This window comes from Salvelinus alpinus, chromosome 19 (assembly GCF_045679555.1).
Source record: "Salvelinus alpinus chromosome 19, SLU_Salpinus.1, whole genome shotgun sequence".
NCBI classification, from domain to species: domain Eukaryota; kingdom Metazoa; phylum Chordata; class Actinopteri; order Salmoniformes; family Salmonidae; genus Salvelinus; species Salvelinus alpinus.
Window position 1 is genome coordinate 4,532,166 of NC_092104.1, and position 25,898 is coordinate 4,558,063.

Below are 25,898 nucleotides of genomic sequence, written 5' to 3' on the forward strand. Positions count from 1 at the left end.
CAGAGTCAGACTAACATGTAGAAGAAGAGACAGAGTCAGACTAACATGTAGAAGAAGAGAGACAGAGTCAGACTAACATGTAGAAGAAGGGACAGAGTCAGACTAACATGTAGAAGAAGAGACAGAGTCAGACTAACATGTAGAAGAAGAGACAGAGTCAGACTAACATGTAGAAGAAGAGACAGAGTCAGACTAACATGTAGAAGAAGAGACAGAGTCAGACTAACATGTAGAAGAAGAGACAGAGTCAGACTAACATGTAGTAGAAGAGACAGAGTCAGACTAACATGTAGAAGAAGAGAGACAGAGTCAGACTAACATGTAGTAGAAGAGACAGGGTCAGACTAACATGTAGAAGAAGAGACAGAGTCAGACTAACATGTAGAAGAAGAGACAGAGTCAGACTAACATGTAGAAGAAGATACAGAGTCAGACTAACATGTAGAAGAAGAGACAGAGTCAGACTAACATGTAGAAGAAGAGACAGGGTCAGACTAACATGTAGAAGAAGAGACAGAGTCAGACTAACACGTAGAAGAAGAGAGACAGAGTCAGACTAACATGTAGAAGAAGAGACAGAGTCAGACTAACATGTAGAAGAAGAGAGACAGAGTCAGACTAACATGTAGAAGAAGAGACAGAGTCAGACTAACATGTAGAAGAAGAGACAGAGTCAGACTAACATGTAGTAGAAGAGACAGAGTCAGACTAACATGTAGAAGAAGAGACAGAGTCAGACTAACATGTAGAAGAAGAGACAGAGTCAGACTAACATGTAGAAGAAGAGACAGAGTCAGACTAACATGTAGTAGAAGAGACAGAGTCAGACTAACACGTAGAAGAGACAGAGTCAGACTAACATGTAGAAGAAGAGACAGTCAGACTAACACGTAGAAGAAGAGAGACAGAGTCAGACTAACATGTAGAAGAAGAGACAGTCAGACTAACATGTAGAAGAAGAGACAGAGTCAGACTAACATGTAGAAGAAGAGACAGAGTCAGACTAACATGTAGAAGAAGAGACAGAGTCAGACTAACATGTAGAAGAAGAGACAGAGTCAGACTAACATGTAGAAGAAGAAACAGGGTCAGACTAACATGTAGAAGAAGAGACAGGGTCAGACTAACATGTAGAAGAAGAGACAGAGTCAGACTAACATGTAGAAGAAGAGACAGAGTCAGACTAACATGTAGAAGAAGAGACAGAGTCAGACTGGTTGAATTGTAATAGAATTGACTCTGAAACATTTGTTACTCCTCTTAAAGATAATTTGAAAATCTACTTTATCTCAAAACCACCAACATGTTGAGTTAACAAGAGATGACATTTGAAAACACATGTGTTTTAGTGTCAGGGTTAGCAAAACAGAGCAGCGTTTGAGACTGTTGTGGTTCCTGGTTAACAACAATCCAAACCATATGATCCAAACTCTAATCCCAGAGCTCTGCTTTTCAACACGTTGAGAAGAACACAGCCTTACAAACTCTCCTGCAGGTTTACTGAACCTGTGTTCTTCAGCAGGGGCTCTCTCTCATCCAACCGTCCGTCCGTCCGTCTGTCTGTCTGCCTGCCTGATTTGTCTGTCTGTCTGTCTGTCTGTCTGTCTGTCTGTCTGCCTCCCTCCCTCTCTATTTGTCTGTCTGCCTGCCTGCCTGTCTGTCTGTCTGTCTGTCTGTCTGTCTGTCTGTCTGTCTGTCTGTCTGTCTGTCTGCCTGCCTGATTTGTTTGTTTGTCTGTCTGCCTGCCTGATTTGTTTGTTTGTCTGTCTGTCTGCCTCCCTCCCTCTCTATTTGTCTGTCTGTCTGTCTGCCTGCCTGCCTGTCTGCCTGCCTGCCTGCCTGCCTGCCTGCCTGCCTGCCTGCCTGTCTGTCTGTCTGTCTGTCTGTCTGTCTGTCTGTCTGTCTGTCTGTCTGCCTGTCCGTCTGTCTGTCTGTCTGCCTGCCTGCCTGCCTGCCTGCCTGCCTGCCTGCCTGCCTGTCTGTCTGTCTGTCTGTCCATAGCCATCGGTAGACAGTAAGCCTGCGGACAGCTTCATCTTAACCCTACCTTCAGAAGGGTTGCCAGAATAACTCCCCACGTAGGTAAATAACAGCTGTATTGTATCTATGAAAGCCCCAGCAGACAGCCAGAGGACAGGGTTTTCCCCCTCCCTGCACTCAGAGTAATGTCTTTATATTTAGGGCTTGAGGTTGAAGTGGCAGTGAGCAACGGCAGCTCTGGACTGTGTCTGTTGGCACACCAAGGAGAAGAATCATAAGCCAATCCCTGAGGTTTAGGGGTACGGGAAGAGGAATGGAGAGGGGAGAGAGGAGAGGAGAGGAGAGAGGGGATAGGATAGGGGAGAGGGATGGAGAGGGGAGAGAGGAGAGGAGAGAGGGGATAGGATAGGGGAGAGGGATGGAGAGGGGAGAGAGGAGAGGAGAGAGGGGATAGGATAGGGGAGAGAGATGGAGAGGGGAGAGAGGAGAGGGATGGAGAGGGGAGAGAGGAGAGGAGAGAGGGGCTAGGATAGGGGAGAGGGGAGGGGAGAGGGGACAGGGGATAGGGGACAGGGGAGAGGGATGGAGAGGGGAGAGGGATGGAGAGGAGAGGGGAGAGAGGAGAGGAGACAGGGGATAGGGGAGAGGGGAGGGGACAGGGGAGAGGGATGGAGAGGGGAGAGAGGAGAGACGAGGGGGGAGAGAGGGGAGTAGATAGAAGCGAGGAAAGGGTAGAGGAGAGGGGATAGGGTAGAGGGATGGAGAGAGAAGATAGGAGAGGAGAGGGGAGATAGGGGGAGGAGAGGGGATAGGGTAGAGAGAGGAGAGGGGAGAGGGTAGAGGAGAGGGGAGAGGGTAGAGGAGAGGGGATACTGTAGAGCAGGGGTGTCAAAGTCAAATGGACGGAGGGCCAAATAAAAAATTTAGCTACAAGCCGAGGGCCGGACTGTTCGAATGTTCATTGAAAATTTTTTAAATGACGCATATAGTCTAGTGAACCTAATTGAACCTACTGAAAACCTAACAAATATATTCCAATATGATCAGATAAATAAAGCAATATTTTCTTATGGCTCTGTCAGTAATCTTTAATTTTCAACAGACACAAAAGACAAATTTCCTTTATATAAAAATCCCCATAACATGAACATTAAATGAAAGAAACCGGTATTCAAGGCACCATCAGTAGCCTATATTTTCTATTTTAGCAAAAGTGGGCTAAATTTACTTCAAAGAAAAAAACAATAATAGCAATTTTCTATCATCCACTCAACTGAAATATTTTTAAAATATAATTGGATTGAAATACAATAAAATAAAGTGCAAAAATCTATTAATCAAAAACAACACTTTGTTTAAGGAGAAGTAACATGCAGTGAAAACAAATATTAAACTTTAACTTTTAAACTTGAACTGAGTAAAAACTCTAAATATGTGATTGCACAGTAATGTTCACTTGTTTGAGGTTGAGGGTGATACTTGGTGGTGTCCCATCTTTTCCACAAGTTCATCAATGTTCGGGGTAAGGCTCTGAGCTGAGGAAATCCTCAGAATTGAGTGGAGGTGTTCAGCAGTAAGTCGACTTCTGTGTGATGTTTTGTTCAGGTTCATCAAAGAAAACAGTTGTTCACACAGGTATGTGCTGCCAAACATAGACAACGTTTGAGCAGCCTGGATGCGCAGCTGGGGCATTGTGTCGGGGAGGAAACGGGCGAACTCCGCAGCACCCACTGCCGCATATTTTGCCCTCAGTGCATCATTGCATTGGAGGTCAATCAACTCCATTTGGAGGTTTGGTGGTGAGCTTTCCACGTCAACAGCAAATGGGTTACCGAGCAGTTCCAACCTGCTTTTTTGTGCTTCAAAGTCAGCAAATCGGCGTCGAAAGTCAGCGGCAAGCATACCTATTTTATCAGCCAACTGTGCGCTCGGGAACGCACTGGTAGAGAGCTTCTCTTTCATGGTCTGGCAGCTGGGAAAGTGGCTCAAATTTTCTTTCCGCATCTGCGTCTCCCACAGAGTCAGTTTGGTTTTAAATGCCTTCACTGTACTGTACATATCAGAGATGACATGATCCCGACCCTGCAGCTGCAAGTTCATTGCATTCAGATGACTCGTAATGTCACACAGAAAAGCCATTTCACACAGAAACATTTCGTCTCGGAGTTGTGTTGTGTCTTTCCCTTTGCTGTCCAAGAACAGACAAATCTCCTCACGAAGCTCGAAACATCTTTGAAGCACCTTTCCCTGGCTTAGCCATCGCACCTCTGTGTGATAAGGCAAATCACCATGCTCCGTTTCTAACTCCGTCAGAAATGCCTTGAACTGGCGGTGATTCAAACCTTTGGCTCTGATAAAGTTAACTGTGCGCGTGATGATGCTCATTACATGCTCCATTTTCAAGGCTTTACCGCACAACGCTTCCTGGTGTATGATACAATGATAAGCTGTCAGCTCACCTGTCGCGTTTTCCTCTTGCATCTTTTCCCGTATCTTCGCCACCAGTCCGCTCCTGTGTCCACACATCGCAGGTGCTCCGTCGGTTGTCAAACCCACGAGTTTTTCCCAAGGCAGCTCCATCTCATTTACACAGCAGCCTACTGCTCGGTGCGTCACCGTTGCATTGTGGGAAATGTAGTATTGGTGCGTGTAAAAGATCTGCGGGCTGCCGGCTTGCTGCGGTCTGCGGGCCGGTTCTAATAATAAATCAAGATCATCCCAGGGGCCGTAAAAAACCTTCTCGCGGGCCGGATGTGGCCCGCGGGCCTTGACTCTGACATATATGCTGTAGAGGGTAGAGGAGAGAGGAGAGGGGAGAGGGGAGAGCGGAGAGGGGAGAGCGGAGAGGGGAGAGAGGGAGGAGAGGGGATTGGGGAGAAGAGAGAGGAGAGGGATGGAGAAGGGATAGGGGAGAGGGGAGAGGGATGGAGAGGGGAGAGAGGGAGGAGAGGGGATTGGGGAGAAGAGAGAGGTGAGAAGGGAGATTGGAGAGTGGAGAGGAGAGGGGATAGGGGAGAGGAGAGAGGGGAGGTGAGAGGGGAGAGGAGAGAGGGGAGGTGAGAGGGGAGAGGAGAGAGGAGAGGGATGGAGAAGGGATAGGGGAGAGGGGAGAGGGATGGAGAAGGGATAGGGGAGAGGGGAGAGGGATGGAGAGGGGAGAGTGGAGATTGGAGAGGGGAGAAAGGAGAGTGGAGAGGGGAGATGGAAGAATAGTGGAGCAGGGTGATGTTTTGGCAGAGTGATATACTAGTTTTGGCAGGGGTGATATACTAGTTTTGGCAGGGGTGATATACTAGTTTTGGCAGGGGTGATATACTAGTTTTGGCAGGGGTGATATACTAGTTTTGGCAGAGTGATATACTACTTTTGGCAGGGGTGATATACTAGTTTTGGCAGAGTGATATACTAGTTTTGGCAGAGTGATATACTAGTTTTGGCAGAGTGATATACTAGTTTTGGCAGAGTGATATACTAGTTTTGGCAGAGTGATATACTAGTTTTGGCAGGGTGATATACTAGTTTTGGCAGAGTGATATACTAGTTTTGGCAGAGTGATATACTAGTTTTGGCAGGGGTGATATACTAGTTTTGGCAGAGTGATATACTAGTTTTGGCAGAGTGATATACTAGTTTTGGCAGAGTGATATACTAGTTTTGGCAGAGTGATATACTAGTTTTGGCAGAGTGATATACTAGTTTTGACAGAGTGATATACTAGTTTTGGCAGAGTGATATACTAGTTTTGGCAGAGTGATATACTAGTTTTGGCAGAGTGATATACTAGTTTTGGCAGAGTGATATACTAGTTTTGGCAGAGTGATATACTAGTTTTGGCAGAGTGATATACTAGTTTTGGCAGAGTGATATACTAGCCCTAAGCCTTATCTTCTTCTGAAAAAGAGAAACCTTTCTGGGATTTCTCGCGCCCCTCTTTCTTACTTTCTGGTGACGCAAGACAATATAATAGTGTTGCCAACAGATAAATAGATAGATAGACAAGGCCTGCTGTGTGTGTGTGTTTCTGTGTGTGTGTGTGTGTGTGTGTGTGTTTCTGTGTGTGTGTGTGTGTGTGTGTGTGTGTGTGTTTCTGTGTTTCTGTGTGTGTGAGTGTGTGTTTCTGTGTCTGTGTGTGTGTTTCTGTGTGTGTGTGTGTGTTTCTGTGTGTGTGTATGTGTGTGTGAGTGTGTGTTTCTGTGTGAGTGTGTGTTTCTGTGTGTGTGTGTGTTTCTCTGTGTGTGTGTGTGTGTGTGTGTGTGTGTGTGTGTGTGTGTGTGTGTGTGTGTGTGTGTGTGTGTGTGTGTGTGTGTGTGTGTGTGTGTGTGTGTGTGTGTGTGTGTTTCTCTGTGTGTGTGTGTATATCGGTACCTGTGGTAGGACCGATGCCGTGGCTCCCCTCGTTACATAGCCACGCCAGTAGGCTGCTCTTGCCAGCCCCGGTCAGTCCGATACACACCACATCATACTCTGGTCTGGATGGGGGAGGTCCTTTACAGCACAGTGCCCGGAAACACTACAGAGAAACACAGAACACAGAACATTTTACTAATCACAGAGTCTTATATTAGATAATATAATAATGGTAATATTAATAGTTGTTGGTAGGGGGGGCCGGTTTAACAAAACTCCAATCTCCTTGTCACACTTCTTTCAAGTGTGCGTGTGAGAGCAAGTGTCTCTGTGACCTGTGTGTGTGTGTGTGAGTGTGTTTGTGTGTCAGTAGAGGCTGGTGGGAGGAGCTATAGGAGGACGGGCTCATTGTATTGGCTGAAATGGAGTAAATGGAATGGTATCAAACACATGGAAACCACGTGCTTGACTTCCATTTATTCCAACGAGCCAGTCCTCCTATAGCTCCTCCCACCAGCATCCTATAGCTCCAATGAGCCCGTCCTCCTATAGCTCCTCCCACCAGCATCATATAGCTTCTCCCACCAGCCTCATATAGCTCCTCCCACCAGCCTCCTATAGCTCCTCCCACCAGCATCATATAGCTCCTCCCACCAGCATCATATAGCTCCTCCCACTAACCTCCTATAGCTCCTCCCACCAGCATCATATAGCTCCAATGGGCCGGTCCTCCTATAGCCTCTCCCACCAGCATCCGATAACTCCTCCCACCAGCATTCTATAGCTCCTCCCACCAGCATCCTATAGCTCCTCCCACCCGCATCCTATAGCTCCTCCCACCAGCCTCCTATAGCTCCAATGAGCTCGTCCTCCTATAGCTCCTCCCACCAGTGTGCAGGTGAATGACCGCTGGTGGCTCTATGCTCGCTGTAACACATTAAGAGGTACTGGGAACTGTGATTGTTTAAAGCAGCTCAGGACAGTTATATTGACTAAACCAGAGACACCTATACCCCCCTTGTCTCTCTTTGTCTTCGGAAAGTATTCAGACCCCTTGACTTTTTCCACAATTTGTTACATTACAGCTTTATTATTAAATAGTTTTTTCCCCCTCATCCTATACACAATACCCCATAATGTCAAAACAAAAACAGTTTTTTTTAGATATTTTGGGGAGAATGTTTAAAATAATAAGTTATTTACATTTACATTGTATTCAGACCCTTTGTTATGAGACTCGAAATTGAGCTCAGGTGCATCCTGTTTCCATTGATCATCCTTGAGATGTTTCTACAACTTGGAGTCCACCTGTGGTAAATTCAATTGGTTGAACATGATTTGGAAAGGCACACACCTGTCTATATAAGGTCCCACAGTTGACAGTGCATGTCAGAGCAAAAACCAAGCCATGAGGTCGAAGGAATTCTACGTAGAGCTCAGAGACAGGATTGTGTCGTGGCACAGATCTGGGGTAAGGTACCAAAACATGCAGCATTAAAGGTTCCCAAGAACACAGTGGCTTCCATCATTCTTAAATGGAAGAAGTTTGGAACCACCAAGACTCCACTGAGAGCTGGCCGCCCGGCCAAACTGAGCAATCGGGGGAGAAGGGACTTGGTCAGGGAGGTGACCAAGAACCCGATGGTCACTCTGTTAGAGCTCCAGAGTTCCTCTGTGGAGATGGGAGAGGCATCCAGAAGGATAGGCATCTCTGCAGCACTCCACCAATCAGGCCTCTATGGTAGAGTGGCCAGACGGAAGTCACACCTCAGTAAAAGGCACAGCTTGGAGTTTTCCAAAAGGCACCCAAAGGACGAGAAACAAGGTTCTCTGGCCTGATGAAACCAAGATTGAACTCTTCGGCCTGAATGACGAGCATCACATCTGGAGGAAGCCTTGCACCCTCACTAAGGTGAAGCATGGCGGTGGCAGAATCATTATATTTTTATTTTATTTAACTAGGCAAGTCAGTTAAGAACAAATGATTACTTACGATGACGGCCTACCCCGGCCAAACCCGGACGACGCTGGGCCAATTTTGCGCCGCCCTATGGGACTCCCAATCACGGACAGATGTGATACAGTCTGGATTCGAACCAGGGACTGTAGTGATGCCTATTGCAATGAGATGCAGTGCCTCAGACCTCCGCAGTGCCTCAGACCTCCGCAGTGCCTCAGACCGCCGCAGTGCCTCAGACCGCAGTGCCTCAGACCTCCGCAGTGCCTCAGACCGCTGCAGTGCCTCAGACCGCTGCAGTGCCTCAGACCGCTGCAGTGCCTCAGACCTCTGCAGTGCCTCAGACCTCCGCAGTGCCTCAGACCGCTGTAGTGCCTCAGACCTCTGCAGTGCCTAAGACCGCCGCAGTGCCTCAGACCGCTGCGCCAGTCAGGAGCCCATCATGTTGTGGGGATGTTTTTCAGAGGAACTCTGGAACTCAGAGTGACCATCAGGGACACGGAGACTTGTCAGGATCGAGGGAAATATTAACAGAGCAATGTACAGAAAGATTGTTGATGAAAACCTGCTCCAGAGCGCTCAGGACCTCAGACTGGAGAAAAGGTCCACCTTCCAACAGGACAAGTCTTTGAATGTCCTTGAGTGGCCCAGTCAGAGCCCGGACTTGAACCCGATCGAACAGCTCTGGAGACACCTGATTCTACAAGCTAGGCATTATCTGTTCTATACAATAGGTTTCTATCTGAACGTTTTGTAACCAGAAAGACATTTGACGTGGTAAACAGTCTAATGAAACCCAACTGCTTTAAGCATGGGGATCAGTAGCAGTACATGGTTCCTTCCTCAGACATAACAGAGTCCTCTGGTCTAGGAGCCCCAGCCAGCCAGACAGACAGCAAAGCAGCCAGACAGACATCAATGAACCAGGGTCTATCTGCAACAAACACCTCTCTCTCTCCCTAACCCCCTCTGGTTCCCCATCCCTTCCCCGGAGCCCTCTGATCTAGTAGCCTGTGAACCAGGGTCACCCTGCCAAAACACACTGCCTGTTTGAAGGAGACATGGAGAATCTGTTTGAAGGAGACATGGAGAATCTGTTTGAAGGAGACATGGAGAATCTGTTTGAAGGAGACATGGAGAATCTGTTTGAAGGAGACATGGAGAATCTGTTTGAAGGAGACATGGGGAATCTGTCCGACCAATGGATTCAGACAAAGCAACAGCCGGCCGATGTAGACCTAGCAACACGACTCTTTGGTGTCTGTGTGTGTGTGGCAATCCGACCCCCCCGGCTTCCCTGTGACCCCTCTTCAGAGTCTGCTGCTACCCTGAGACAGGCAACATTCCCCCAAACCACCACTATGGAGGAACAGAATATCAAAATCACGCGTGTGTGTGTGTCATACAGGAGCCAGGATAGGGAACTAAGGCTGTTGGGCTTGTTTGTGAGGAGCCCCTGCCTAGAAAACAACCAATAATTGTCCGAGCCGATATTGCGAGTAGCCTCGTTCATTAGTGATGTTGCAGTAGCCTCGTTCATTAGTGATGTTGCAGTAGCCTCGTTCATTAGTGATGTTGCAGTAGCCTCGTTCATTAGTGATGTTGCGAGTAGCCTCGTTCATTAGTGATGTTGCAGTAGCCTCGTTCATTAGTGATGTTGCAGTAGCCTCGTTCATTAGTGATGTTGCAGTAGCCTCGTTCATTAGTGATGTTGCAGTAGCCTCGTTCATTAGTGATGTTGCAGTAGCCTCGTTCATTAGTGATGTTGCAGTAGCCTCGTTCATTAGTGATGTTGCGAGTAGCCTCGTTCATTAGTGATGTTGCAGTAGCCTCGTTCATTGGTGATGTTGCAGTAGCCTCGTTCATTAGTGATGTTGCAGCATCCTCATTCATTAGTGATGTTGCGAGCAGCCTCGTTCATTAGTGATGTTGCGAGCAGCCTCGTTCATTAGTGATGTTGCAGCATCCTCATTCATTAGTGATGTTGCGAGCAGCCTCGTTCATTAGTGATGTTGCGAGCAGCCTCGTTCATTAGTGATGTTGCAGTAGCCTCGTTCATTAGTGATGTTGCAGTAGCCTCGTTCATTAGTGATGTTGCAGTAGCCTCGTTCATTAGTGATGTTGCGAGTAGCCTCGTTCATTAGTGATGTTGCAGTAGCCTCGTTCATTAGTGATGTTGCAGTAGCCTCGTTCATTAGTGATGTTGCAGTAGCCTCGTTCATTAGTGATGTTGCAGTATCCTCATTAATTAGTGATGTTGCGGTAGCCTCGTTCATTAGTGATGTTGCAGTAGCCTTGTTCATTAGTGATGTTGCGGTAGCCTCGTTCATTAGTGATGTTGCGAGCAGCCTCGTTCATTAGTGATGTTGCGAGCAGCCTCGTTCATTAGTGATGTTGCAGTAGCCTCGTTCATTAGTGATGTTGCAGTAGCCTCGTTCATTAGTGATGTTGCAGTAGCCTCGTTCATTAGTGATGTTGCGAGTAGCCTCGTTCATTAGTGATGTTGCAGTAGCCTCGTTCATTAGTGATGTTGCAGTAGCCTCGTTCATTAGTGATGTTGCAGTAGCCTCGTTCATTAGTGATGTTGCAGTATCCTCATTAATTAGTGATGTTGCGGTAACCTCGTTCATTAGTGATGTTGCGAGTAGCCTCGTTCATTAGTGATGTTGCGAGTAGCCTCGTTCATTAGTGATGTTGCAGTAGCCTCGTTCATCATCCCCCCGTCCTGTCCCTAGGGGTCCACGGCTCTGCAGCGCCCCAACCCAACACATCCCACTCAGATTTAGGATCTTAGTGAAACATTCCTTATTGGTTTCAGGATGGTAGAACCCCAGGGCCAGGACTGAGCAGCCCAGCAGCTAGCGATTACCTAAATAGACATCACCCCTGATGTGGGCATGTTTTCAATACAGATTCCTTTTGTCGTAAGTCGCTCTGGATAAGAGCGTCTGCTAAATGACTTAAATGTAAATGTAAATGTACAGTATTCCATATAAGGCATCCAGACCTTATGAAAGTTGCCCAGTATACCCTTAATCTGGTAATAAATCAAACTTAGTGATACATAACTTGACATTTCTGCCATCCATTGTGACATTGTGGGAGGATAACTAACCTTCCAATGAATGACAATGCATTTCCTAGCCACTATAAATGCTAGGTTACACAGTTTCTTCTGATAACAGTCTCCAGTATCGACATTTACAAGCAAACAAAAAACAGGAAGAAGTGGGAGAATCTGTAGACATGTTGAGATAAGAGAACATACTCTTTGTCAGAATTCAGCCATCCTTCACAAAAGCATAACGTACGCAAATATGTCCCCTTTTGTGTTTTACACCCTCCAGCAGAGGAAGTACATTTCTGAGTGCATGATATTCTGTTTCACTGGCATATAGAACGTTCTATGGATGGTCTCAAACGACAGTCATTTATGTCTGAGATGATATGAACATGACTGGGGATTCAAACATAGCTGTATCTACGTATTCATCATTATCAACAGCGTCTCCCAGGTCTTTCTATACATTTCTGTTTTACATGTTTTGAATCATCGGGAAAAGCCTCCATTAACCCTTGAACTTTAGAGGTTTGTCAGACTGACTTAAAATAGTTTCCATTTTTTGAAGCTTCTGGCTTTTCCAGTGTTTCCATACACACAACAGCTGTTAGATGCTGCTATCTGACATATACTGAGATAGCTAGAGGCTAGAGCTGAACAGGGTGTGGTAGCTACTAGCTAGCTACTGTAGCTAGTTCATTCACTTCAGTCAAGAGGGGATGAAACATTAGCTAACGCTACATGTCAGTTAGCTACACTACTAGCTCAGCACTGGGAATAAATACTTATCTTTCCTCTTAAGTCAAACAGTCAAATAAAAAGTAGCCAGTTTCTGCTCTGCTTGCTTTTACAACTCAGAGAAAAAGAGCAACACAGAGGACCTGCCTCCGTTAATCTCTCCTGTGACAGTCCTATAAACCAGCCTTTCAGAAGCTTTGCCTCCACACAGCCTGTCCGCATGCTCTGTGGTGTCTTCATGGTCCTAAATCAAGCTGGATGAAAACACCAAAGAGCCTACCCGCCTCTCTGATGCGTCCGCATTACAAAAATGCAATTTCAGAATGTCCCCAGTGAAAGTTGCGCCACTGGTAAATATACAGTTGATAGTCAGATTAGATAATTGTTGTAATATGGAAAGAAAGATATTTTAAAATGCCTAAATAAAAGGTTGGCAATAGCTTTAGCTACCTAAGCAAATTACTGCATGTTTAATGACCAAGAAAGCTGTAGATTGTGTGTGTGCGTTCTCACTTCTCAAACTATGGGCAGATTTGAGTCATTCAGACAGAACATGCATCGCCGTTTTATATTTTGTTACTACACTTGCTCTTCTTAAAGATAGTATGCGCATTTATAGCTTGGTAGCATATGTCATGGCCATTGCGCTAGTTATCTGTCACGTTCCTGACCTTATTTCCTTTGTTTTGTCTTTGTTTAGTATGGTCAGGGCGTGAGTTGGGGTGGGCATTCTATGTTATGTGTTTCTATGTTGGGTTCATTTTCAATTAGCCTGATATGGTTCTCAATCAGGGGCAGGTGTTTTACGTTTCCTCTGATTGAGAACCATATTAAGGTAGGCTGTTCTCACTGTTTGTTTGTGGGTGATTGTTCCTGTGTCAGTGTTTGTGCCACACGGGACTGTTTTCGTTCGTTTCGTTCATTTCATTCGTGTGTTCCTTCCTGTTCGTGCGTTCATGTTATATGTTCACAAGTTCAGGTATGTTAACGTCGTTTATTGTTTTGTAGTTTATCAAGTGTTTTTTCGTGTTCGTCTTTCTTTAATAAAACAAGTATGTATTCAAACCACGCTGCGTTTTGGTCCGATCCATGCTCCTCTTCAGACGAGGAGGAAGACGAGCGTTACATTATCAGAGTAGCAGTGGAGGAAGACGAGCGTTACATTATCAGAGTAGCAGTGGAGGAAGACGAGCGTTACATTATCAGAGTAGCAGTGAACAGCAGCAAGTCATATGAGCACTTTCTTTTCATACTAGACTTCAGAGTATTGTTTGTTTATGTTTTTTAATTATTTTTCTTCCACTTTTGGGGGTTTTATTAGCTATTTTTGGAAAAATGTGTAATGGATCTGTTGTTATTGTAATCTGGGCCTAATATCATGAGAGGGACAGCTGGTTGCTTTATATGGCTAGGTCTAATATCATGAGAGGGACAGCTGGTTGACTTTACATGGCTAGGCCTAATATCATGAGAGGGACAGCTGGTTACTTTACATGGCTAGGCCTAATATCATGAGCGGGACAGCTGGTTGATTTACAAGGCTAGGCCTAATATCATGAGAGGGACAGCTGGTTGATTTACAAGGCTAGGCCTAATATCATGAGAGGGACAGCTGGTTACTTTACATGGCTAGGCCTAATATCATGAGAGGGACAGCTGGTTGATTTACAAGGCCTAATATCACGAGAGGGACAGCTGGTTATTTTACATGGCTAGGCCTAATATCATGAGAAGGACAGCTGGTTGATTTACAAGGCCTAATATCACGAGAGGGACAGCTGGTTATTTTACATGGCTAGGCCTAATATCATGAGAAGGACAGCTGGTTGATTTACAAGGCTAGGCCTAATATCATGAGAGGGACAGCTGGTTGCTTTATATGGCTAGGTCTAATATCATGAGAGGGACAGCTGGTTGCTTTATATGGCTAGGTCTAATATCATGAGAGGGACAGCTGGTTGCTTTATATGGCTAGGTCTAATATCATGAGAGGGACAGCTGGTTGCTTTACATGGCTAGGCCTAATATCATGAGCGGGACAGCTGGTTACTTTACATGGCTAGGCCTAGCCTAGCAAATTCTTTAAAAAATTCTCAGATCAACTCTCTCCTCTCTTGCTTTCTGTATTTGAAGAATCATTCTCTTTAAACTCTTTACCCTCAATAACAAGACAAACATGTATTTCACTTATTCTGAAAAAGGAAAAAAAGACTTGAATGTGGTTCATATAGGCCAATTTTGTAACTAAATTGCGATGTAAAGATACCTTCTAGGACGATTGCCTGCCGTTTTGAGTCAGTCCTTCCCTCCATTGTGAGGTCAAACTGGTTTCATTAAAAATCGTCATTCTTTTTTCAACATCAGACATCTTTATAATATACTTTATAATCCCTCTTCATCTGACAGTCCAGAGATGTTGTTATCACTTGATGCCGAGAAGGCGTTTGATCGGGTGGAGTGGGATTATCTATTTTATACTCTCAAACTATTTGGATTTGGTCCCAATTTTCTGTCCTGGATCAAAGTCCTTTACTCCTCCGCTATGGCTGCAGTGCGCACAAATAATAACCTTTCATCCTATTTCCAACTTCAATGTGGGACAAGACAGGGTTGTCCTTTATCCCCTCAGCTGTTTGCCATCGCAATTGAGCCTTTAGCCATAGCAATACGTAATAACACCACTATCAAAGGTATTCGAAGAGGGGAGCTTAGAGCATAAAGGGGCGGAAGAATTAACACCGTTAAAATGTATGTATTATCTACGTTTTTACACGTATTTCAATGTATTCCTATCTTTCTGACACTTTTTTTTATCTCCATAGATAAACTGATATCTGCTTTTATCTGGAACAAGAAAAACCTTTGGATACGTAAAAGTGTATTGCAGAGATGTCGCCCCCAGGGTGATTTATCACTTCCAAACATTCAATAGTATTACTGGGTAGCTAATATAAGAATCATTCGATTTTGGATGACAGAAATCCCTGATGTTACAGGCCCGAAATGTTTGACCTTGGAGATCTCATCCTGTGGCCCCACCTCTTTAGCTGCCTAACTCTGATCAAAACTTGCATTAGCTGAGCCTGTTTCCAAATTCAATAAAAAACCTTGTTGTGAAACATTCTCTAAAAATCTGGAAACAGTTCAGGCGATCGTTTGGTCTTAGTGAATTTTCAACTTCTGCCCCATTATTAAAGATCCATACATTCTCTCTATCATTATTAGACCGGGTGTTTCATATCTGGTCTGGAAAAGGGATCTCCTCACTGAACGACTTGTTCATTGATATGGATTTTGAATCTTTTTAACAGTTAGTACAAAATAACAATATTCCTAGATCCCATTTCTTTAGATACCTGCAATTGAATAGTTTTGTATTTTCCTACTCTAGTCACTTACCATCACGTCCACCTACCTTCCCTCTAGATTCTAATTTTAAAGTGAACGCTTATATAAAATGGGGCATAAGCTTGATCTATAAGTTATTAAACCTGCACAATCTGGATTCCCTGAACTCTCTTAAGAACCAACGGGAAGAGGATTTAGGTGAACAACTTCCAGACGAAACTTGGCAGAGTATGCTTCAGAGAATACATTATTCATCTATATGTCTAAGGCACGCTGTAAATCCATTTTTAAATAGTTCACCGGCTGCATTGGTCAAAGGCAAAATGATTCAAAAGTAGACCAGAAATAGATCCAACTTGTGACCGATGTAAGCAGCCTCCTGCTACTTTATGTATTGGATATGCCCTAAATTGACAGATTTCTGGATATCAATTTTTAACACTACCAGTCCCCAATGCACAGTGCCAACTGTAAAGTTTGGCGGAGGAAGAATAATGGTCTGGGCCTGTTTTTCATGGTTCAGGCCCCTTAGTTCCAGTGCAGTGAAGGGGAAATCTTAACGCTACAGCATACAATGACATTATAGAGGATTCTGCGCTTCCAACTTTGTGGAAACAGTGTGAGAAGGCCCTTTCCTGTTTCAGCATGACAATGCTCCCGTGCACAAAGCGAGGTCCATACAGAAATGGTTTGTCGAGATCAGTGTGGAAGAACTTGACTGGCCTGCAGAGAGCCCTGACTTCAACCACATCGAACACCTTTGGGATGAATTGGAACGCCGACAGCAAGCCAGGCCTAATCGCCTAACATTACTAATGTTCTTGTGGCTGAATTGAATCAAGTCCCCGCGGCAATGTTCCAACGTCTAGTGGAAAGCCTTCCCAGAAGAGTGGAGTCTGTTATAGCAGCAAAGGGGGAACCAACTCCATATGAAAGTGTATATGTAAAGTATTGTCATAGAGCTTAACTTGAATGATAACATTCACCTAGGAACTCACTTGCTGAAAGCCACAGGCCTTTAAAAGGAAAGAATTCAACAACCATGTCTCTGTCACTAACAAATACAGCCATGGGTGGTAACTCTGCAATTTACTCAAAAAGAAAAGGCACCCTGGTAAATATGCAAATTCGGGTTTTACACCATATAGTGTTAAAACACACCCCACAACGATTTACTGTAACACTACAGGTGTTAATTTCGTACACTGAGAAAGCGTATGTCATGTTCTGACCTTAGTTCCTTTTTTATGTCTCTATTTTAGTTTGGTTTGGTCAGGGCGTGAGTTGGGGTGGGCATTCTATGTTTTGTTCTATGTTTTGTATTTCTGTGTTTGGCCTGGTATGGTTCCCAATCAGAGGCAGCTGTCAATCGTTGTCTCTGATTGAGAACCATACTTAGGTAGCCTGTTCCCACCTGTGTTTGTGGGTAGTTGTTTCCTGTTTTGTGTTGTGTCACCTGATAGGACTGTTTCGTTTTTTCGTTGTTTCACCTTTGTTATTTTGTACTCAGTGTTCAGTTTAATAAATTTAACATGGACACGTACCACGCTGCATTTTGGTCCGATCCTTCATATTCCTCATCAGACGAGGACGAGATTCGTTACAGTGTAACAGCGTCAACACTAAGCAGAGTGAGTCCAGTTTACTATAAATCAAGTGTTATGTTTTACTCTGTAGGTGTTGTGTGTTAACTTCTCTAGGGTACGTGAGACGTTAGCGTCCCACCTCTTCAACAGCCAGTGAAACTGCTGGCCGCTAAATTCAAATACAGAAATACTCATTAGAGAAATTCAGAAAACAAAATATATTTTACATAGGTTTAAAGATTAACTTCTTGTGAATCCAACCACGGTGTCAGATTTAAAAAATGCTTTACGGCGAAAGCATACCTTACGATTACTTGAGAACATAGCCCAGCAGACAAATCAGTACAAACAGTAACCAGCCAAGTAGAAGAGTTACACAAGTCAGAAATAGAGATAAAATGATTCCCTTACCTTTGATGATCTTCATATGGTTGCACTCAGCAGACATTCATTTACTCAATAAATGTTCCTTTTGTTTGATAAAGTCTCTTTATATCCAAAAACCTCTGTTTTGTTCGCACGTTTTCTTCAGTAATCCACAGGCTCAAACGCAGTCACAACAGACAGACAAATAAATCCAAATTGTATCCGCAAAGTTCATAGAAACATGTCAAACTATGTTTATATTCAATCCTCAGGTTGTTTTTAGCCTAAATAAACGATAATATTTCAACCGGACAATAACGTCGTCAATATAAAAGGTAAACAAGAAAGGCACTCTCTCTGTCTCGCGCATGAAAAAGCTCTGTGACACGGCAGGGTCCACTCATTCAGACTGCTCTTACTTCCTCATTTTTCAGAATACAAGCCTGAAACGATTTCTAAAGACTGGGGTCATCCTGATAACATTTTCAGCCGACAGCCGACCTCTCCTCTCAGGTGGGGATGAAGACCAGGACAAATTCCCATTCTTTGACAACAACCTCAGCAGGACCCTCTTCCTCATCACTGGATTATAACAACAACCTCAGCAGGGCCCTCTTCCTCATCACTGGATTGTAACAACAACCAGAGCAGGGCCCTCTTCCTCATCACTGGAATGTAACAACAACCTCAGCAGGGTCCTCTTCCTCATCACTGGATTATAACAACAACCAGAGCAGGGCCCTCTTCCTCATCACTGGAATGTAACAACAACCTCAGCAGGGTCCTCTTCCTCATCACTGGATTATAACAACAACCAGAGCAGGGCCCTCTTCCTCATCACTGGAATGTAACAACAACCTCAGCAGGGTCCTCTTCCTCATCACTGGATTGTAACAACAACCAGAGCAGGGCCCTCTTCCTCATCACTGGAATGTAACAACAACCTCAGCAGGGTCCTCTTCCTCATCACTGGAATGTAACAACAACCTCAGCAGGGTCCTCTTCCTCATCACTGGATTGTAACAACAACCTCATCAGGGCCCTCTTCCTCATCACTGGAATGTAACAACAACCTCAGCAGGACCCTCTTCCTCATCACTGGAATGTAACAACAACCTCAGCAGGGTCCTCTTCCTCATCACTGGATTGTAACAACAACCTCAACAGGGCCCTCTTCCTCATCACTGGATTGTAACAACAACCTCAACAGGGTCCTCTTCCTCATCACTGGAATGTAACAACAACCTCAGCAGGGTCCTCTTCCTCATCACTGGATTGTAACAACAACTTCAACAGGGTCCTCTTCCTCATCACTGGATTGTAACAACAACCTCAACAGGGTCCTCTGCCTCATCACTGGATTGTAACAACAACCTCAACAGGGTCCTCTTCCTCATCACTGGATTGTAACAACAACCTCAGCAGGACCCTCTTCCTCATCACTGGAATGTAACAACAACCTCAACAGGGTCCTCTTCCTCATCACTGGAATGTAACAACAACCTCAACAGGGTCCTCTTCCTCATCACTGGAATGTAACAACAACCTCAACAGGGTCCTCTTCCTCATCACTGGAATGTAACAACAACCAGAGCAGGGCCCTCTTCCTCATCACTGGATTGTAACAACAACCTCAACAGGGTCCTCTTCCTCATCACTGGATTGTAACAACAACCTCATCAGGGCCCTCTTCCTCATCACTGGAATGTAACAACAACCTCAACAGGGTCCTCTTCCTCATCACTGTATTGTTCCTAGTCAGTTGTCTCTTGGTCTGGATCATATTCTGTGTTGATTCAACTTCTGACACTTCCTCCTCTAATGCATCTTCCCTGTCAGTTTCCTGGCCTCCTCCTCACCAGTGTCATGATCAAAGATATGATCAAGAGCCTCACATACACTATATCGTTTGGTCATTGTGCTGCCACAGAATGAATTGTGAGCAAGGCCTCAAAAAAGCTTTATATACCAGAGCTGCAAGAAAAGTTATTTATATTATTTAAACAATGTTGCGATTGTTCGTGAGAATGCCAACAGGTGTGGTTCCCGTGGGGGAAAGATTCTATTGGGGAAATGTTCCCGTGGGTATTGCCATAGAAGCCATGAAGGGGAGTGATGTGTGTGTGTGTGTGTGTGTGTGTGTGTGTGTGTGTGTGTGTGTGTGTGTGTGTGTGTGTGTGTGTGTGTGTGTGTGTGTGTGTGTGTGTGTGTGTGTGTGTGTGTGTGTGTGTGTGTGTGTGTGTGTGTGTGTGTGTGTGTGTGTGTGTGTGCTCAAACACACCTGCATGTGGTGGTCTGGGAGAGGAAATGTGTCCATCTGATGAATGGGCATGTGCCTGAACTCAATTTTATACACTAGTTGTAGTCTCACTCATCGATTTCTAATGACCGGTCATTTTTGACCAATGGTGGTGTTCTTCAACATCCTAGACGTGTCGGCCTACAACGCGTTCCTGGCGTGGACAGAGTTGAAACCAGGCTGGAAGCAGAGGAAATTCTTCAAGAGGAGACTATTCCTAGAAGAGTTGGGGAAAGCCATGGTGGCACCCCACATTCAAAGGCGCCAACACCTTCCTCTGCTGGATTGGTGAGAGACACACAAGGGCCAGAGGCAAGATCTACGGCCGCCAGAGACAGAAGAGACCAAAGGAAGAGGGGCGATCTGTGTGCACCAAGAGATGTCAAAACGAGCAGTATGTGCCATAAATTCATGTGCATATATTTGCAAGGCACATGCAACAACCACCACGTATTGTCCAACATGTGCATGAGAACACACACAATGTAACCACCATTTGATTGACAGATTGTGAACATTCTAATGTTTTTGTTATAATTAGTAATACTGTTATTGTTACTGTTGTTCTTTAATGTGTTCAGACATTACATTTTGTAAATATGGTAAAGTTTTCTTGTGTAGTTTTGGGCCTGTGTCCTTTCTTTACTAATCAAATCACACCGGTCTGTTTTGACCGGTGAACACAACAGATGTTATTTTGTGCCACTATTTAAAAATTTGAAATGGTTTCAAAACAAATGTCCCTGTTAAACTTTGACACAAAGTAGTCTGTGATAAATAGTACAATATGTTTCATCTGTGTATTTCTAATAGTCCAAATAATCCATACATTATGCTTTTTTTTACTCAAAACAAGTTGTATGAGCTCAGATCAATGAGGCCTACAGGCCATAAATAGCAAATAGAAGTTCCAAACTTGTAATGTTGACAATAACTTAAGTTGATAAAAAGAGCTAACAACATTGGGTGATGATAAATGTATTATTATGGATTTATAATCAGCTATAATGGTCATTTTGGACCGGGAACACAGAATTAATTAACATGAAACGAACACAACAGGAGGGTTAAATGTCGACCATTGATTTTGCTGTGTGTTGGATCGTCTAGCCGTGAGGACAGTCAGACGCTGCCAGTATGCTCTCTGGTTCATTGAGACTGTGATGTATACCCGGCTGGGTAAGAGGAGATGTCTATAAAAACCTCTAAAACTCAATGAAAGTCAACCAATTATGGTGGTTTATTGATGGACTGCCTTTTTTTCTTAATGGACCCTGGTCAAAAGTACTGCACTATACTAAGAATAGGGTGCCATTGGAGATTGGGTTTCCCCCTGAAAAGCCTAGCGAGACATTACCTCACTGTTGTTGTGGAGGCAGGGGAGGTGTGTGTGTGTGTGTTTGTGTACGCTCGCGTGTCCTATGGAAATTAGGAGATTTCTCAGAATGCCGGGAGGATAAATACCAGTCCACTGTGGCACTGTCATCTGGCTGGGCTATACTCTCAGACGAAAAATCTGTATGACTAAGACGGTGCTTGACAGAAAATAAGAGAACTCACATGAAGAAGTACTACAGTTTACTAGAGAATTCTACAGTACTTACTATAGAACTCTACAGTACTTACTATAGAATTCTACAGTACTTACTATAGAACTCTACAGTACTTACTATAGAATTCTACAGTACTTACTATAGAACTCTACAGTACTTACTATAGAATTCTACAGTACTTACTATAGAACTCTACAGTACTTACTATAGAATTCTACAGTACTTACTATAGAACTCTACAGTACTTACTATAGAATTCTACAGTACTTACTATAGAACTCTACAGTACTTACTATAGAACTCTACAGTACTTACTATAGAATTCTACAGTACTTACTATAGAATTCTACAGTACTTACTATAGAATTCTACAGTACTTACTATAGAACTCTACAGTACTTACTATAGAATTCTACAGTACTTACTATAGAATTCTACAGTACTTGCTATAGAATTCTACAGTACTTACTATAGAATTCTACAGTACTTACTATAGAGTTCTACAGTACTTACTATAGAATTCTACAGTACTTACTATAGAATTCTATAATAAACTGTAGTATACTATACACTGTAGTATCCCTCGACTGTGTGTAGCACTTACTATAGAATATTGTAGTATACTGTAGAATACTATAGTAAATACTACAGTTTGCAAAAACACAACTTTTTATACTATAGTAAATAGTACAGTATTTAATTTGTGTATACCCTGCCCATTCCCCTCCCCATATCCCAATCTGCGCCACCCATACGTGAGAAACATACATGCCAAGTATAGACCATATGGTGTTCCCTACAGGTTATAGAAAGAGCAGAACCTCTGAACTCTCCGTTCAGACCCCAGTCCTAACTACCTACAGGTAATGGAACCTCTGCTCTTCTGGTATACTACAATCCGCAAAAACACTACAGTATACTACAGTCTACAAAAACACCACAGTAAATACTACAGTATACTACAGTCTGCAAAAACACCACAGTAAATACTACAGTATACTAGTCTACAAAAACACCACAGTAAATACTACAGTATACTACAGTCTGCAAAAACACCACAGTAAATACTACAGTATACTACAGTCCACAAAAACACTACAGTAAATACTACAGTATACTACAATCCACAAAAAGACTACAGTAAATACTACAGTATTCTACAGTCCACAAGAAAACTACAGTAAATACTCTAGTATATACTACAATTTTCTTTAACTACAGTATTTCTACTATAGTTAACTGTAAATACTACAGTATAGTTAAATAAATACTTTAGTCTGCAAAAGCACAACAGTAAATAATACAGTAAAGTCCACAAAAACACTACAGTGAATACCATAGTATATTTTTATGTGGGGGGAAAACTCCCCCTTACAGCCCAATGTTCAATTTGAAAAAGATGTCTTGACATCAAACAGGTGATGTAATGTGCAGAACTGACTCCAGGCGTGGCACAGACACAGACACAAAGATAGAAACAGTGCTAGGACCAGGCAGGGAGGGAGGGAGGGAGGGAGGGAGGGAGGGAGGGAGGGAGGGAGGGAGGGAAGCAGGCAGACAGTCAGGGAAGGAGGCAAGGAGGGAGGGAAGCTGGGAGGGAGGCAGGGAGGCAGGCAGACATACAGGCAGACAGGGAGGCAGGCAGACAGGGAGGCAGGCAGACAGACAGACAGACAGACAGACAGACAGACAGACAGACAGACAGACAGACAGACAGACAGACAGACAGACAGACAGACAGACAGACAGACAGACAGACAGACAGACAGACAGGGAGGGAGGGAGGGAGGGAGGGAGGGAGGGAGGGAGGGAGGGAGGGAGGGAGGGAGGGAGGCAGGCATGGGGGAGGGAGGGAGTACTATCTGTCCACCACCACGAAGGACTGATGAAACCAACTCTCTCCTCTGTCCTGACCTCTGGGCCAACCAGATACTTTGTCATCCTCAATACCAGTCACATGACACCACACCATCCATGTGATCATCAATACCCACCAAGTGACATCACAGGTCACACCATATATGTCATCATCAATACCCACCAAGTGATATCACAGGTCACACCATTCATGTCATCATCGATACGTACCATGTGACATCACAGGTCACACCATTCACGTCATCATCGATACGCACCATGTGACATCACAGGTCACACCATTCATGTCATCATCGATACGTACCATGTGACATCACAGGTCACACCATTCATGTCATCATCGATACGTACCATGTGACATCACAGGTCACACCATTCATGTCATCATCGATACGCACCATGTGACATCACAGGTCACACTATATATGCCATCATCGATACCCACCAAGTGACATCACAGGTCACACCATTCATGTCATCATCGATACGCACCATGTGACATCACAGGTCACACCATTCATGTCATCATCGATACGTACCATGTGACATCACAGGTCACACCATTCACGTCATCATCGATACCCACCATGTGACATCACAGGTCACACCATTCATGTCATCATCGATACGTACCATGTGACATCACAGGTCACACCATTCATCTCATCATCGATACCCACCATGTGACATCACAGGTCACACCATTCATGTCATCATCGATACGCACCATGTGACATCACAGGTCACTTGAAAAAGAAAAGGACAGCAGCACACACTAGGATGCCAGATGCAATAATTGAATATAACCAACGTTTGTACAGACAAGCTGTCTTCATCAGGGTATAATGACAAACACTATGGGGTGACTAGTTTTTATAGTGTCAAAGGACACACACACGGGTGTCTGTAATCATGGCCCGGGTGTGGCCTGATATCATTGGTTAATTCTCAGATAGAAGAACATACAAAAACATGAATGGATAGCGTACAATCACAGATACAATTTGGTTCCATAGACCTACAAAACATTCACAATAAATGGCAAAATCACACTAATCACTAGAATGGTTTCATATCAAAGTCTACGTTGAGACCGAAGGGACAAAGGGTCTTTAAATTAGAGATCCAGGCAGCCTCTCGTTTGAACAATAAATTGTCGAGGTCACCCCCTCTCCTAGGGAGGGTGACGTGTTCAATGCCGATATAACGTAGGAACGAAATTGAGTGGTTGTCACAGCCGTTAACAGAAGAGGACCAAAGTGCAGCGTTGTGAGCGTACATTTTCCTTTATTGAATAAAAATGACGCTGAACAAAACAATAAACATTACAAAACCAAACCGTGAAGCTAAAGGATATGTGCCCTGAACAAAGTCAACTTCCCACAAAGACAGGTGGGAAAAAGGGCTACCTAAGTATGGTTCCCAATCAGAGACAACGACAACGCCCTTTTTCCTACCTGTCTTTGTGGGAGGTTAACTTTGTTTGTGGCACATAGCCTTTAGCTTCACGTTTTTTGGGGGATTGTTTATTGTTTTTGTCGGCGTCATATAAATAAAGGCATACGTACGCTAACCACGCTGCACCTTGGTCTACTTCTGTTGACGGCCGTGACGCCTATGTAGATATTCCATTAAGAAGCAGCCGTTTCCAGCTCTACAATACTCATTTACAACATTAACAATGTCTACACTGTATTTCTGATCAATTTGATGTTATTTTAATGTGCTTTTCTTTCAAAAACAAGGACATTTCTAAGTGACCTCAAACTTTTGAACGGTAGTGTATATTTTATATACACTGCTCAAAAAAATAAAGGGAACATTAAAATAACACATCCTAGATCTGAATGAATGAAATATTCTTATTAAATACTTTTTTCTTTACATAGTTGAATGTGCTGACAACAAAATCACACAAAAAATTATCAATGGAAATCAAATTTATCAACCCATGGAGGTCTGGATTTGGAGTCACACTCAAAATTAAAGTGGAAAACCACACTACAGGCTGATCCAACTTTGATGTAATGTCCTTAAAACAAGTCAAAACGAGGCTCAGTAGTGTGTGTGGCCTCCACGTACCTATATGACTTCCCTACAACGCCTGGGCATGCTCCTGATGAGGTGGCGGATGGTCTCCTGAGGGATCTCCTCCCAGACCTGGACTAAAGCATCCGCCAACTCCTGGATAGTCTGTGGTGCAACGTGGCGTTGGTGGATGGAGCGAGACATGATGTCCCAGATGTGCTCAATTGGATTCAGGTCTGGGGAACGGGCGGGCCAGTCCATAGCATCAATGCCTTCCTCTTGCAGGAACTGCTGACACACTCCAGCCACATGAGGTCTAGCATTGTCTTGCATTAGGAGGAACCCAGGGCCAACCGCACCAGCATATGGTCTCACAAGGGGTCTGAGGATCTCATCTCGGTACCTAATGGCAGTCAGGCTACCTCTGGCGAGCACATGGAGGGCTGTGCGGCCCCCCAAAGAAATGCCACCCCACACCATGACTGACCCACCGCCAAACCGGTCATGCTGGAGGATGTTGCAGGCAGCAGAACGTTCTCCACGGCGTCTCCAGACTCTGTCACGTCTGTCACATGTGCTCAGTGTGAACCTGCTTTCATCTGTGAAGAGCACAGGGCGCCAGTGGCGAATTTGCCGATCTTGGTGTTCTCTGGCAAATGCCAAACGTCCTGCACGGTGTTGGGCTGTAAGCACAACCCCAACCTGTGGACGTCGGGCCCTCATACCACCCTCATGGAGTCTGTTTCTGACCGTTTGA

At 44.3% G+C, this 25,898-nt stretch overlaps 1 protein-coding gene across 2 annotated transcripts in view; it reads right to left on the reverse strand.

Annotated features, from left to right (window-relative positions):
- The window catches only part of arl15a (ADP-ribosylation factor-like 15a), a 414,801-nt gene that overhangs the window by 312,097 nt on the left and 76,806 nt on the right, over positions 1-25,898 (reverse strand). For both annotated transcript variants that reach the window (XM_071352106.1, XM_071352105.1), the window contains exon 2: positions 6,346-6,490. In XM_071352106.1, coding sequence (XP_071208207.1) covers positions 6,346-6,490 — 145 coding nt within the window. The remainder of the gene's footprint in view (positions 1-6,345; positions 6,491-25,898) is intronic.